The sequence below is a fragment of the Malus domestica genome, chromosome 12 (genome assembly GCF_042453785.1).
Source record: "Malus domestica chromosome 12, GDT2T_hap1".
Taxonomy (NCBI): Eukaryota; Viridiplantae; Streptophyta; class Magnoliopsida; order Rosales; family Rosaceae; genus Malus; species Malus domestica.
In genome coordinates, this window is record NC_091672.1 from 28,106,768 (window position 1) to 28,123,530 (window position 16,763).

At 36.2% G+C, this 16,763-nt stretch overlaps 1 protein-coding gene and 2 long non-coding RNA genes across 3 annotated transcripts; 1 reads left to right on the top strand and 2 right to left on the bottom strand.

Moving 5' to 3' along the window:
* Positions 1-3,197: 3,197 nt before the first annotated feature.
* Positions 3,198-12,679, top strand: LOC103406134 (ankyrin repeat-containing protein BDA1-like). The gene is made up of 2 exons (XM_029089988.2): positions 3,198-4,001; positions 11,372-12,679. Exons 1-2 carry the CDS (start codon positions 3,354-3,356, stop codon positions 12,314-12,316), a joined length of 1,593 nt encoding a protein of 530 aa, XP_028945821.2. The 5' UTR covers positions 3,198-3,353; the 3' UTR covers positions 12,317-12,679.
* Positions 12,680-12,752: 73 nt separating this feature from the next.
* LOC103450911 (uncharacterized) lies at positions 12,753-13,846 on the bottom strand. The gene is made up of 3 exons (XR_011574127.1): positions 13,707-13,846; positions 13,055-13,102; positions 12,753-12,967 (listed from the first exon to the last, which is right to left on the bottom strand). It is a non-coding gene; the product is annotated as an uncharacterized lncRNA (long non-coding RNA).
* A 104-nt stretch (positions 13,847-13,950) lies between these two features.
* On the bottom strand, positions 13,951-15,698 carry LOC139190131 (uncharacterized). Its single transcript, XR_011574126.1, has 2 exons — positions 15,384-15,698; positions 13,951-14,350 (listed from the first exon to the last, which is right to left on the bottom strand). It is a non-coding gene; the product is annotated as an uncharacterized lncRNA (long non-coding RNA).
* Between the last annotated feature and the right edge of the window lie 1,065 nt (positions 15,699-16,763).

The following is a 16,763-nucleotide window of genomic DNA, read 5'->3' on the forward strand; positions in this document are numbered from 1 at the left end:
TTGGGTTTAGTGAGATCCTTCCCACCGACACTCCCTAGCACACTACACAAACCATCATTTCCATTACTGAACCAACAATTGGGTCAGGAGGATTCCCATCCTGAGCACAGGAGATGATCATCTTCCGTTCGTGATACCCCACGATTGGTTACCCAAGCTGGTAGTGCTAAAAACAAACTTGAAGTTTCCTTACTTTTACTGGCTTTTAAGGTGTGAGTAAATATCGTGGAACCGAATTGAACGGCGATAAAATAAACCGTAAAAAATCGTGTTGAAAAAAAAAATCAACTAAGATTTAAATACCGGACTGAATAGTTCCGGTTTTCTCTCTGTGAAAAGTTTGCTTCACTTAGAAAAAAATTTGAGAGAGCGATTATTTATAATAGCGAACAAAATGCCTTTCTGGTTGTTAGAATAGCACTTCTAAAAGTATCTCCAATAATGCTAGTTATATTTTTGTTATTGTAGCAAACTAAATGACTCAAATGTTAATTTGGCTAGCCACCACTTCCAACAATATTAGCTATTTTAGCTTAAGGTAAAATATTTTTAAATCTTAGGGTAATGCTAGGGTGTCCAACTATTTAGACTAAATTGTATAAATCATGTGACGTGGTTGTTAATTATTGGATTACTATTTAAGCGTTAATTAACATGCTTATTTCCTATTTGTGACATATCACATTATTTACAAATTTGGTCTAAAAAATTGATCTACCTAACATTACCCTGAAACTTAACAACCCAATTAAGTCCATATTCTCCTCTAGCTAAATTTAGCTAGCTATGTTTTCTGCATTGTTTTGTTAAAGTAGCCAAAAAAAATCTCATTTAGCTAGGATGTTGGAGATGCTCTGATCTTTCCAAAAAAATATTTTTTTAGGAAAACTAATGAAAAATGTTTGAAAATTTTGAATTATAAACTATGAGTACAAATAAAAGATTTAAAATAATTAAGGGCATAAATAAAAGTTTAAATATATGAGTACAAATTAAAATTAACAAGAAAATCGGTAAAGATTAAAAAATAGTTGCAAATTAAAAATACAAATACATGATACAAAATTTAACCAAGTAAATATACCAAATGTAACATTTTGGAAATGTTTAAGAAATTTTAATTATAAAATTTAAATATGCTAACATGTAATCTATTGTTATTCAAATTAGGACACAATAAAAACTAAAGGACCTTGACCAAAAGTGTAAAAAGGATTAAGGTTTCCATTACTAAGCTGGAAAAATGATATATTAAAACCTAATTTCTCTTTTTTTTCTTTTTTTTTTGTGTGTACGGTTTTTATCACATATGATCTCTGGAATTGGACTTTTTAATCAAAATGTTACTTGAAAATATTTTTAAATTGAATGAGATGGCTTTTAGAGAAAATATTTTTGAATTCCAAAAGTACTTGAAATGCTTCATATACTTATTCCAGGAAGTACTTCATGTGCTTTTCTAAAATTCACTTGCGTTTTACTAAGGATTGCGTTTTACTAAGCATTATGGTGTTCGTGGAAGCCTAAAGAAGTGAAATTTACAGCAAAATCAAATCTTCTAAATGGAGTTGCCCGCTCTCTCTCTCTATCTCTCTCGCTGCTCTTTCTTCGATCCGATAACAACGTCGCCGATGCTTCCACTTCCAGAGATTTTTCACGAAAGAACTAAAATAATTAATGGTGGGCAAATTCAGAGACCAGAGATCAAAGTAATGAGTTATATGAATTTCAAAACTATTTTCCCTAAAAAAAACTTTATCAGCGCATGTTTTCACGTGGTGATCTTGTTTCCCACTCAAAAATTCATCTGGGCTCCACTCCATTTTGAGTCACTAAAACCGATCCTTATTTGTGGGAATTTTTTTTATACCATGTCTGATCGTTTTCCTAACCCATTGGAAGGCTTCGGACATTTATATGATTGTAGGGACAAAATATAGAAAATCATTGGAGATGCTCTGTGCTCTCAGTGCTCTCAGTGCTACCAGCTCGGGTAACCTGTCGCGGGCCATTACGAACCAAGACTTGGGAAGACTTCAAGAGATGACGCTCCTGCCCTACATACGGTTACCATTATTGTATTCTATACAAATTTCTCGGAAAACACAAATAATTTTGCTGCGTGTACGTATCAGATTTTGGCAACTTGCATGCAGGATGGGGACTGGTCTTGGTCCTCCATAATTTGAAAGCTCCGCATGAGCTTCAGTGGTTAGAAATTTAGCATAAGTTCATGTGCGGATATACACGAATCACTTTAAAGTGTCTTTTTGTAATTGCCTCTGAAAAAGCTACACGTATTAAATCATGCGAGCATGCACATATCACCTTAGGTTGAGTGTTTAAAAAAAAATATTTCTTTAGGAAAGGTTAGAGCATCTCCAACATCCTAACTAAATGAGATTTTTTTGGCTACTTTAAAAAAACATAGCTAGCAAAATTTAGCTAGAGGAGAATATGGACTTAATTGGGTTGTTAAGTTTCGGGGTAATGTTAGGTAGGCCAACTTTTTAGATCAAATTTGTAAATAATGTGATATGCCACAAATAGAAAATAAGCATGTTAATTAACACTTAAATAATAATCCAATAATTAACAACCATGTCACATGATTTATACAATTTGGTCTAAATAGTTGGACACCCTAGCATTACCCTAAAATTTAAAAATATTTTACCTTAAGCTAAAATAGCTAATATTGTTGAAAGTGGTGGCTAGCCAAATTAACATTTGAGTCATTTAGTTTGCTACAATAACAAAAATATAACTAGCATTATTGGAGATACTTTTAGAAGTACTCTTCTAACAACCAGAAAGGCGTTTTGTTCTGCTGAGACTTCAACACGTGTCGCGCTGTGATTGGCCTCTAGGTTGGAGGGAAACTCTTCTGGGTCCTTGATGATATAACGTTGACCGGTGCTCAGTAGTTTCGGGATTGGTCAAGTATTGTACAAACAAAATTAAAAAGATGTGAGAGAAGTAATTTGAAGTGTGTTAATATAATCTCCCTAATTCTTTTGATATGGTAATGTTGAGGAGACTAAATTTATAGATAATGCTAGAAAGACCAAATTTTTTTAAATCAAGTTGCAAACCAATTTTTTTTAAACTAAATTTATGAACTCGGTGTCACCTCATATTTTAGCATAATATTTTATAATGTTGACACAGAAATCAATGTTAAATTGTGATATAATAGAAAGTTTATGCATTTCACTTTTGAGAGACTCCCTGGTGTTTCTCATCTATAAAATTGCATGGTTTGGCAACTCCAATTGCTACATGTAGTCTACGTTTGTTTTGGCATTTAATTTCTTCTAAGTGAAGCAAAGTTCAAAGAGAGAGAGAAAATAATGGAGATCAGACCGCACGATGAAGATGAAGGGTACAAGGCATCACACGATGAAGATGAAGTGTACAAGGCATCACGGACCGGGAGTGTAGAATCCCTAAATAGGTTGATAGAAAAAGACCCAGACATTCTATGGAGAATATCCCTGCAGACCGGCATAACCGGAACCCCCTTGCATGTTTCAGCTTTGCACGGCCACACTGAGTTTACCAAAGCCCTTTGCACTAACAATCCCAAACTTGCAGAGGGGGTGGACGCCGATAGACGCACACCCCTGCATTTGGCTTCTGCTAAGGGCCACAAGGAGACCGTCGAAGCTTTGTTATCTGTGTATGCTGGTGCGTGCTCGGATTTTGATGAAAATGGAAGAATCCCTCTTCACTATGCAGCCATGAGAGGAGGAGTTGAGGTGCTCCAGAAGTTGATTGGTAAAAATCCTGAGTCCATTTATGACAAAGTTAAAAACAGATCGAAAGAAACAGTTTTGCACTTGTGTATTATACACAACCAGTTCGAGTGCTTGAAACTGTTGGTTGATAGACTGTTGGTTGAAAGAGACGACAGAAATGGTGAGTTCCTCAACTCAAGAGCTGGCTGTGATGGTGGTGTGACCATCCTGCACTTAGCTTTGATGCTAAGGCAAATTAAGGTACGTATATATATTTCCATTTTCTATACTGGATATTCTTAGTTTTTTACTATATTAATTAACACTAGCAGATGCCCACGCTGTGTGAACAATTTTCTTTTGTTTTGTTTTTTATTATGAAGTGTAACTAGTTTTTAAAATTTAAAAAAAAATTAGTTACGAAAATTGGTATAATGATGAGCAATTTTTTATTATTATTTTATTTTATTTGTAAGTTTTTTATTTAACAATTTTTTTTTTGAGTTTTAAATACATCATGCTATACTAACTTGGATGTGAGGTTGCGGTAAAAAATAGCAAAATTTATGTTTATGTAATTATTAAATTGCCCAAATTTATTATATTCAGTTAATCTCAGTTTATTAACCTGAAATTTCTTAGTTTTAAAATTTGGTATATCAAGTTTTTTCATCCCAAAGTGTAGTGGCAGAGCCACAAGAAGGCGAGGCCCATCCTGGAATTTGCAGTCGTATATGTGTTGTCTACTTAATATAACAATTGAAGCATGTGGTGTAATGGTTTAAGTAGAGTTTGGTTGTACACGAGGTCCGCTGGTCGAAACTTCCTGACGCCAATGATTTTTAAAACTCCCAATAATAGATGTCCACAGCCAAAAACCTTCTACCTTTTTTATCAATTCATATAAAATAAGGTTTATACATTCGAGAATAAGATTTAGTTATGTTGAAAGAAATATCTTGTAACATTTTTGAGCTAGCCAAACCTTAAATTTTTACGTTATGTTGAAAGAAATATCTTACAATATTTTTGAGCTAGTCATAACCTTAATTTTTACTTGAAATCCTTTTTTACCAAAACTTGTAAACAAGCTCTATTTTTATAACATAATCATCTCAATACTAAATTTTATCTAAATTTTAAAGCTCTGGCCTTAACTAAAAGGCTAGAAAAATTAACTTTTAATTGTTCTCCAATTAACTATATTACTATATGTTTTTTTTTTTAATTTCTTTCATTTAGTTTAAAGGCCCCTCCGACATAAATTTCTAACTCCATCACCGCCAAAGTGTTATCTGAAATCATAGTTTTATGACACTTTCATACATCCATTAAGGTTAGTGTTAAATCAGCTGTTAATTGGTGACGTGGTGCATACGTGGACAATAACAGAGTGTCACGTGTCAAAATGCGCCCACGTGGAATTTTAAAAAAAACCACCGTCTCCTATCTCTTTCCCCAAAAACGGGATCATCTCCAGATCCCTTCCTCTTAAGACCATCTCCAAAGGAGATGTCAAATATACCAAATAGGATTAAAAGGCATTTAAGTGCTCTCCAGTGAATATGACATATATGATGTGGCATGTGAGTTATTTGACTCCTTGCTTTCTAGCTGCCTTTTTTTACAACAAACAAAGAAGGAGTCAAATATATTTAATGTAATTTTTAATGCATGGATCCCATTAACAACCAATAGAATAAAAACTAAAAGTAATTTTGATTATTTTTTAATTGTTAATGTAACTCTAGGCCCAATAAAATAATAAAATAAATATTTAACACATCTATCGGAAAAGAAGAGAATTTAGCACTTGTATTCAATTTGCCACATCAACCATCAAATAACATTTTGACATACTATATTTGACATCTCCTTTGGAGATGCTCTATCCATCAAATCAAGGGATCCGGACCATTGAAATTTGATCCAACAGTTGAAGTTATTATAACTTTTAAAGTGGGCCCATTTTTGTAACCGTTGAATCAAATTTCAACAACATAGATTCCTTGATTTGGTGGATTAGGAAGAAGGGATCCGGAGAGGATCCCTTTCCTCTTTCCCCCACCCCCACCGCAATCCCATCCAACCATCCTTCATTCTCTCCTACCTTACCCCTTCCCTTCGTGAGAATCATAGCCACACATCCCTTAATCAACAAACCAAACCTTCAATTTCTCTAATACAAAACCTAGCCATGTCGTTGACAGAGCTTCAATTGAAGCTAAAACCTTCACAATTTGGTTTTAAGAAGACAAAACCCAGAAACTTCAAAGCTAGCCCCAAATTTGCTAAAACCGTCGTTGCTTCGGTGGTTCAGGAACTCGGCGCTGTCCAACAGCCTAGCAACGCCTGTAACATCCCACATCGCCCAGGGGAGTGGATCTTGTAAGCCTTATATGTATTTTCTCATCTCTACCTAGCACGAGGTTTTTTGGGAGCTCACTGGCTTCGGGTTCCATCGGAACTCCGAAGTTAAGTGGGTTCGGGCAAGAGCAATCCTATGATAGGTGACCTACTGGGAATTTCTCGTCTGAGTTCCCAGAAACAAAACCGTGAGGGCGTGGTCGGGGCCCAAAGTGGACAATATCGTGCTACGGTGGAGTAGAGTCCGGGATGTGGTGGGGGCCTGGGCACAAGCGTGGTTGGGGCCCAAAGCGGACAATATCATGCTACGGTAGAGTCGAGCCCAGGATGTGATATCGTGCTACGGTGGAGTCGAGCCCGGGATGTGGTGGGGGCCTGGGCACGGGTGTGGTTAGGGCCCAAAGCGGACAATATCGTGCTACGGTGGAGTCTAGCCTAGGATGTGGTGAGGGTCCGAGTCGGGATGTGACAACGACAACTATGGAAATGCAGCGGCGTAGTTCCCGGCTTCGCGCAGACCGCCGACCACTGATCTCACCGCGATCCTGTTCATCTTCGCTGGTCCATGAGGGTTCTAGATCGTGCACGTTTTAGGGAGAGAGGCTTGGATGAGTGCAGATGAGAGAATGGAGGAATAGTTGAGTAGGATCAGGGAAGGTAGAAGACGATGGGTTTTTTAAAAAAAAAAATTTCTACTTTTTATTAATTTTTTAATTTTCATGTGAGCCCCATTGACACATGGTGCCTAGTCATTGTCTACATGGATGTCACGTCACTAGTTAGCAACTGATTTAACAACAACCTTAACGGATATATGAAAATATTCCTAAATTATGACTTCATGTACTACTTTGAGACGAAAAAAACTTGATGTACCAAATGTTGAAACCAATAAATTTCAGAGTAGTAAATTGAGATTAACCCTTTTATTTTTGTTTAGTTTTTATAAGTGGGTTAAAATAATAATTTCATAAAGTTTTGGTTGACAACTAGGGTTCTATTAATAGGTAGTTTAGGTATGTTCACATGTAAATTTTCTTTTGTTTGTTTCCCTTTTTACATAGTTTATGGGAATAATCTTAGTTTACTACTTTGAAGTTTTTTAATTTTCAACATTTGATACATCAAGTATTTTTCATTTCAATTTGATATCTAAAATCATAATTCTATGATACTTTAACACATCCGTTAAGTTTTTCGTAAGAACCTCTGTTAACTGATGACTCGGCACTCACGTGGATATTGATTTAGCGCTACATGTCAATATGGCACACGTGAATATTAAAAAAATTCAAATTTAAGTAACAAATTTCAAATGATTTTAATAGATTCTACAATTCCATATGGATTTTGACAAATTATTATGAATTTCTATTATAGATTTTTATGGATTTATACGGATTTCTTTCATGTATTTCTTAGGATTTCTTTTTTTACTCATACAATATAAAAATTTTTCTCAGTGCACAATTTGAAAAAGACATAAACATATATATATATATATATATATGGAAATATAAACCAATCAAATATGTCTTTTTTTCCCTTTCTCATTTGAATTGTGATTTCTTTACGAACAATCATTTTTAACTAACCAAAACAAGTAATGCTTCTTAAATCAAATGTCTCAAAATTAATCATTTTTCCTCAACAATTGATTAGTTCATAATGTTTTGTTCAGTCTAAGTACAACTACCAATATAAATACGAATATGAATAGGCTTTGGAAGATACGTGCACCCTTACACTATCATGATTACACGAAAAAGAACAGAAAACTTGAATTGACAATAAGATTCTTAGTAGTAATTTCGAAGAGTTCAATTAACATGGTAAAAAATTAACACATTCAAATAGAACACATAATCATTACAAGAATGATTAGTAGCCATTAACACTTCCCATCAAAACATTACAAGAAATACTATTACACAGTCCAAAATAAAGGAAATAAAAAATTTTAAAAATGTTGTAGTTTGCAACTGGGACGGTGACGGATGAACGTGAAAGGAAATCAAGTTGGCAGGTTCTATGTCTGGAAGAAAATGGAGAGTGAGAAAAAAAGATCTAGTTGCAGAATGGAGAGAGAGAGAAAGAGCGCGAGGGGATTGAAAAGAAATCCTAGAGTGGATGTAGGATTTTGTTATGCTTATAATCTCTTCTCAAATCTTACAAAATCTCTTATTGAAAGAAATCTTTTAAAATTTATGAATTTTTTTACTACCGATAGATTTGCATGGACTTTATAAAAATCTTTTAAAATCCTAGTTGACCACACTAGGATTCTAAAGTCTTTTAAAATTCTTTAATTGACTACCTAGTATTTGAATGAATTCTTAAAAAAAAAATCTTTTAAAATCCTAGTTTTTTTTTTTTTAAATCCTAGTTGACTACACCATAATTTTAAAGTCTTTTAAAATATTTTAAAATTCAAACTAGGATTCTCTTACATCATTTTTCCATCCCCTTCCGTTCATTCCTTTCATATTCTCTATTTTATTTGTTTGTTTCTATAAAAAATTAATATAAAATTTTATCATGGATTATCCGTGATCGTAGAGGAGGTAAGGAAAAGACAAAAAGAAGGATGAGAATCCCTACTCTTTAAAATCCTCATTTGACTACACCACATAAGTTATATGATAAACATTGAGGAGGAATCGCAAATGACCAAATTTGAGCCTCTATCTCCATTTCTCCCTTTGACCAAAAGAACAAAAGCATCTATCTCCCTCCCTTCGACTGCACATGGGGCAGCGGTAGAATGAATCCACTGCTTTTTGTGCTGCATATGGGTTTCCGTTCCCCAGATCTGCAACCCACTCCCTTCCCTTACCTCCCTTTCAACCGGAATAAAAGAAAATTCCGTCCATCTGCATCTCAAAAAGTTGCAAGAAGTATTAGCAGCAGAACTGTTGCCGGTCATCGATTCGGCATCTTCCGCTATCACCAACTTCGAATCCGAAGACAACCCATCGTAGCCAAAGCCTAATCCGAAAACCCCAGTTGGCTGGCCAGCCGACGGAAAGCTTAGTTTGGAATGGGTTAGGAACCTCAGGTTTGTTTTTTATTGGGCATCTAGAAATCTGGACCCGACCCATTTGCCCGACGTGTTTCCTGTAGAGGTTGTCGATGGCTTGATCCTCTGCACATCCAAGATCGCAAACGTCGATCAGCTAAGCCTGGAATCTACCGTGGTGGTCGTCGGAGACCTTCATGGTCAGCTGCACGACTTCCTTTTTCTTTTAAATGATCTTCACCCTTTTAGGTTTTTAGGTTTGTAGAATTTTTATTTTTTTTTTTATTTTATTTTAGTTCTTTTGTTAATTTTTTTTAATAACCATCTGGGCCCATATTAATACGTGGCGTACATTTATTGTTCACATGAGAATCTGTTTAGACCCAAAATTACACCATCGGCCTAAACGATCGAAACCGTTGAATGAGTAGAGTTCTAGACCTTCGTGGAATTGTTACGGTAATTTCTTATTATTATTGAGGGACAATATTGTGGTTTTAATCATAATTATTATCTCTTAATAGTATATTAAATTATTTTAACTTATTATTATCTAAGAACCCAGTCGGTTTGAACGAAATGGAATAATGGGCAGATGCCTTTGTCTTATTCATGTATTGCTATCATTAGGAGATTGATTTGATAGAATCTGGCAATGCCGTGTGGAATGATACGACTGCAATTTACAAGGCACGACATCAGATGATGAAGCATGCAAGATGGGGTAATTATCATCACCAAATATTCATGGAATTTTAATTAAATGGGATAATGCAATTGCATGCATTATCACATCTATGGGAAATAAGGATTGCATGCAAAACCTAGAGTTGAAGTGGGACTGTATCAGGTCGTTATGAAGGAACACGGGGACTTTTTGGATGATGGTGATGATAAGGTAGCAACAATCAGATAATTAACTTATGCTAAAAGATTTACCATATTGGCATATGCTTTTATACCGTGAGTCAGCATGAAGACCTTTATGAAGCCAGATTCACTCAGCATGAATATTGGGAACTCGTTCAGCCATGCATGCCGCGAATTGTGTTGATAAGGATTTCTCAATGTGATTATCAAACATTGGTTGATTATCCTTTAGTATCAAGACGTGATTTATTGTTCACGATAAAGGCTATACAAGGCGGTCATCATGCAGTTTGGTATTATAAATACAAAGCTACACACAACGGAAAAGACCCCTCCAATTCAACACACGACTACCCTGCGCAAATTCTCTCAACAACCTTGAGATTTTTTCTTTTCTCTTTTCGCCGACACACCTTCAGTTTGGATAAACAACACTGTGAAGGCAACCGGCAAACACCTTCAGTTTGGATAAACAGCACTGTTGCCATAGAATCAGCCGACTGCGAAGCACCTTCAGTTTGGATAAACAGCACTGCGACAAGGGCGACTGATTATCTATCCAAGTCTCGGTCGAGAAAGATTTTCGAATCCTTATTGGTCGAGGTCATCTCATCAGCCTTTTCGGCGAAGTGAGGTGTTACGGTTTGCTGGGTTCGGCACATTGCACGCCGAGTTATTTTATGATTAGATACCCTCAAGTGGGATTTAGAGTTCGGCATTCCGACGGCCGAATCAAGTTCACTGTTAAGACTTATATCCGCTTTAAGTATTTATGCCCTTACACTTTGGTGTCGATTCGGCGTGAGTTTACTCTGACGAATACCATCACTATGACCGAATCCGACGACGATGATTCGTGAACTTCGTAAGAATAGTAGCCTTGTCTTCAGGTTCGAGAACCCAAGAGGCCGAGAGGTGTTCCTTTCTCGATCGCAATCGCAAGACGCAGAAGTCAGTCGCGCACCCAACGCAACATCAACACATTTTACTCCTCGGCCGACGAGTTGGCACGCCCCGCACACAACTGAAGGACGTAGTTAGCTCATAGATTACTCGGCCTGCGCACCACGTAGGCTTGATAGTTTTTAGGATCAACAGAATCACATCATCAGTTAACGGAACTTTTGACGGAAAACTTAACGCATTTGTAAAACTGTTCTAGAATTATGACTTTAATTAAGTACCAAACTGAGACGAAAAAAAATTTTAAGTACCAAACTGAGATGAAAAAAATTTAGACATCAAATATAGAAAATCAAGAAAATTCAAAGTAGTAAATTGAGATTAACCCAAATTTATGTGTACTTTCTTTTGTTTGCTCCCCTTAGGAGCATAATTTCCACCAAATTAATAAAGTGTATATATTATTTTGCAGACTATACGTTACCTGCTTTCCGTTGATGCTATAAGAGCAGAAGCAACTGGTGTGAATGGGATGTCTCTGACCATGTTAGATATCTTAGAGTACAGCAGCGTTGCAAGAGAGGACTTTAGCAGAAGCTTAGAAATTCAACAGATTTTGATGGACGCAGGATTAATCAGAAGACAAAATAATGAAAATGATAAGCCTAACTCAGATGTTGCCGCTGCTGCTGTTGTATCACCAAATCCAAAAAGGGTAACGAAGGAAAAGAAGCTTCACAAACGAGTAGCATCATCGGAAAAGGGATCAACGCCAGCAAGGAGGTGCTGGACAAAATTGATGGAATGGTTGAGATATCCGAGTAATTGGGTGGGCGAGACACGTGGCATGCTGATGGTTGTGGCTACGATGATCTCGACCATGACTTTTCAAGCCGTAGTCAACCCACCTGGTGGTGTCTGGGACCATAATGATACAAACACTACCATTTATTATTCTGGAACCAATTATACCAGAACAATTTGCAGTGAAACGAGAGTATGTAGAGCTGGAACTGCAGTGTTAAGCTACGGTAATGATGACGACTTCGCCGATTTCCTAACATCCAATACCATCTCGTTCCTTGCTTCTTTGAGTGTCACCCTTTTGCTCGTTAGTGGATTTCCTCTCCACAATCGGTTCTGCACGTGGCTCTTATCGATGTCCATGTGCGTCACTCTCACATTCCTGGCATTCACCTACCTAGTTGCGCTGTATATGATCGTCCATGGTTCACCTACAGATACAAGCATTAACCTATACGGGATATCCGTTCTTACTTGGACTACTTTGCTGGGCATGGTCAGTGTAATGCACACTATTCGGTTTCTTATTCGGGTGACGAAGTGGTTGCGGCGCATGTTCTTCAGGTCAAAATCATGTTCTTGTTTGTGTAATTACTCTGCCATGGTGTGTTAGCTTGAGAACATAATTAACTAGGTCAGACATCCTGTATGCATGTAGCAATTAGGGTTTGGGGTAATGAACTACGTCAATGACGCTTTCTCGATCTTTACTGGGTTGGTAATTCAAGAGCGTCGCTTAGTTATGATAAATAATCCATCTGCTATGCAAAGTGGAAGTGTTTGTTGTCAGTGATGCGGGATGGTAGCTGCTTAGAAGTAGTCTTGTCTAAGGAAATAATTTCTCTTAATGTTTAGGAATTAATATTGTAACTTGATTTTGATTGTATTTCTGATTTGTAGAAATCTTTAATTGTCAAGTATACATGCTTGTATATATAATCCTTTGTGGTATGAATAGAATTATCACTAACAAAAATGTCTACGCTTTGCAGCGGGTTTTGGAATCGTAACCCACAATCTATCAAAACCACTTCTAAATAATTCCGAAATTAATCAAAGCAACTTAATTTACATGGTATAATAAGTCTTTCAATTTCATTTTGATTCTATTGGGTTTGCATTAAGAGCCTATGTACCATCAAAATAGCTAATTTCTAAGTCCTAACTATATACAAGTTACATGATTTTTTATGGATTCTACAACGTGCTTGTTTAATTGTCCCTAATGCGTAGTAGTAGCTCTTGGTGATGTGGCCAAATGCACCTGCACAGATATTCAAGACTAAATCCTGATATGAGATTGTGCTTGTTTAATTTCCAAGTTCTACGTGTTATATGACATCATAAATACCTTTTTTAAACCTCTTGAGATTGAAGTCAGGCCAAGTCATTTGTGACGCTGCATAAAATTCTTGCAGTTTCAGCAATCTAAACAAAGCATGTATAAGCATAAACAATAAAGTATTTGCGATAAAAAAAATTTGTTCACACTTACAGCGAGGCCACCAAAGCCAAGTCAAAAAAGAGCAATTGATGATTCTTTTTCGGTTTTGTTACATTTAAAGTGGCAACGAAACGTTATGTTGGAAAAAAATAATTCAGCATTAAGTAATATGCTTAGAAAACCACCAATTCGATCATGAGATCCGATTACTTTGGGTCTCAAAATCTTCATATTTGGACTCTAATCTTCTTGTTCGACTGAAAAGGTTTCAAATAGTGAATTGCAAATGTAAGATGTACATTGTTAGTATATAAATATGTGCATGTATGTATCGAAATTAAAGTTTGTTCTCATTTACAGTGAAGCCAATATTGTCAAATCCAAAAACAGCAACCAAAGATCCTTTTTTTCAATTGTCCTACATTTAAAGTGGCACCCAACTTGATGTTTGGATAATTAGAATCGTTTCTAGTTCAACTAATATTCTATTTCATTGCATCGTATGCAAGTGAAAGTATTATAACTGAATATAGATAGTATAATGAAAGGATTTTCTGACCATTCAAGCAAAGCAATATGCACTGGAAGCCACCAAATTGATTACGAGATCCATTTACTTTGGGTTTCCAACTTCATCGCACTCGGTTTCTAATCTACTTGTTCGAGTAAAAAGATTCCAAATGGTGGATCGAAATACGCTCATTGTATTGCAAACGTGAAAGTAAAATATACATATTGTTAGTATATAAACGTGAATGAAAACAGAACAATTAAATAAAGAATTGAAGGCATACGCAATCTAATTAGACAAATAAATTTAAATTTCATGAAAATTTTGATAAGTAAAGAGATTGAAGCCAAAACTTGAAACTAAAACCAGAAAAAAGAAATTAAAATTGAACAAAACCCTAACCCAATTTAAGCCCCTGTTCGAAACCTCTCAACAACAACAACAACAACAAAGCCTTTTCCCACTAAGTGGGGTCGGCTATCGAAACCCCTCATACCTTAAAATTTAAATTTCAAAACTGAAAGAGGGAGGCAAGTTATGGGTATATTCAAGATTTCTTGGCAAATAACAGGAATTAAACAACCAATTTCAAATTGAGGACAAAAATCTTACCAGGCAAAGCAGCTATCTAGCTCGTCGATGTCGGAGTTGTAGAAGACACACCAGAGGCTGTTGCGGGAACCGGGAACGGTCTGATATACATCGGATTGGAATAGAAGTAGAAATGCATGACATGGTCTTCTTCATGTCAGTACGTTTACTAACTTATACCATGTACAAAAACTAATCACATAAGATATGACTTGAAAATATAACAATATTCAGATTTACGTTATAGAATTGAAAGAGAGTTAAACTCTCCTTTTACGTGACAAACAATCCCTCTCTCCTTGTAAACCAATCCAACCAAACCTTTCTTGTTTATCTTAAACAACAGATTCTGGGATAGTAAAGATAAAAATGCATTTCTTTTTTTTATGAAATGATATGGGATAGTAAAGATAATTTATCAAAGTTAATTGGTGTGGGTACTAAACACAGCGAAAGAACAGGAAAACACATGTTTCAATTTTTTTATTGTTTATTCTTTTTCTTAAACTGCACAGTGAGATGCCTTGCCTCTTCATTAGTCTGGATTATTCCTTCACACAACATTTCAATCTCCCGACCCTCCCCCTCAACACGTAAAAAATCACCGCGCTGCCTGCTTCCTGCTCTCCCTATCTCCCTCCTCGGCTCATCTCTCAATCTCCCAACTTATTTACAATTTACACTTAAAGCTCATCGGTATCTCCTCTGAACCCAGAAAAAATTTAGCTTTCGGACGACGCCGACTGCTATAATCTAAGTGGTTTAGAAACTAATAGGTATGCCCAATACCTGTTACTGGTTGCGACAACCTTCAATTTCTTTCTCCTTCCTGAACATATAATGTATATTATCATCACATATATAAACTGATCTATACATCATTCAAATATGCCAACCTATGGCCCATCTCATCGTTCCAAAATTATATGAAAAAAAAAATCAATACCAATTCAATTCAAATAGCAGATAACCAATATTTGTCTACAAAAGCTCTACCTCAAGCGTATGAAAATTACCCAAACCCATACACCCTTCTAAAATCTTAGCAATCGATATAAATTTGAAAAATAAATGGGGGAAATTAATAGATAATCAAATTTACTTGAGGATATGAAGAGGGCAACTTTCGCTTACCTTCAGTCAACAGGAATCCGTAAAACGTGGTGATGGATGAAGTGGTGGTGGCGGCTGTGTGGGTTTTGGATGAGCAACAGCGATCTGGGTTTTTGGGTGGTAAAACTGATTCAGACTGAAGCAAGAACTGAGTGGTGGAGGAGGAAAGCTTAACTGCAGCAAGAAGGAAAAGGTGCGGGGACGTGTCTGATTGTTACCGAAGCAAGAACTATGCGGTGGAGGAGAAAGCAACGAAACGGAGCGAAAAGAAGAGGTGCTTGTGGATCAAAGGTGCGGAAGCATCCAGACTTGGGAACAGTAAAGCGTGTGGATGAAAGGCAAAGCACCCCAACGTGTAGGCAGGAGTATTATCGGAATTTTATTGTGCTGTCAAATTAAAGGGGATGTATTCAATTGGGGTATTAAAACAGGATTTTAAGTGATTCTCTGAAATTTAAGATGTATTCAAATAGAATTTTAAGATAGTTTATTAAAATTCTTAGAAATATGAGTGTATTCAATTAGGATTTTAAAGAAGTTTATAACATTCTAGGTGTATTCAATTAGAAATTGATTTTAAAGAATTTGAGAAAGTTGAGGAATTAGAGGGAATTGGAAAGATTTCGTAGTGTATTTTAAGTATCCACAAATCTCACCTCTCTCATGAGATTTCAACAGAATTGAATCAAAATTTAATATGAAATCTCTACAAATCAATTAAACTCCATAAAAATCCATGGATTTATAAATCTATTAAAATCTCTCAAATTCTCAATTAAATACACCCCTTAAGTGGGGCAATAACAGCTGCAAAAAATGGGGCATCTTCATCTTTACATTGTGCTAAGAAACAGTGTTTTTTCCATTGCGCGTTAGTATATATGACTAAATAGTCAAAATAGTGTTTAAGATTTGCATAATCAATATAAATAGTTACTGAGATTGAAAATCAATATAAATGATCATTGAGATTATCCACCATTCATGATTTTGATCCTTCTGTTAAACTTTTTGGGCAATTTTTAAAACTTCGTGGCTCAATCGTTTCTTAACCAAATTTGACCCATAATATATCAAACTGAAGATAGGAAAGTGTTGTCACATCCCCACCCGGGGCGGATCACTTCCCAGGCCCGCTCCACCACCGTAGCACGATATTGTCCGCTTTGGGCTTACCATTCCCTCACGGTTTTATTTTTTGGAACTTACGAGCAACTTCCCAGTGGATCACCCATTCTGGGAGTGCTCTGGCCACCTTTTCGCTTAACTTCGGAGTTCCGATGGAACCCGAAGCCGACCCGACGTCCTCGTCGGCACACTTCTGGCCAGAGATTGGCTCTGATACTATTTGTCACATCGTCACCCGGGGCGGATCACTTCCTGAGCCCGCTCCACCACCGT

Excerpts from the sequence above, each read along its gene's own strand:
- LOC103406134 (XM_029089988.2), top strand. The coding sequence starts at position 3,354 with ATGGAGATCAGACCGCACGATGAAGATGAAGGGTACAAGGCATCACAC. Across the intron at positions 4,002-11,371 it reads TGATGCTAAGGCAAATTAAG|ACTATACGTTACCTGCTTTC; the intron begins GTACGTATATAT and ends ATTATTTTGCAG.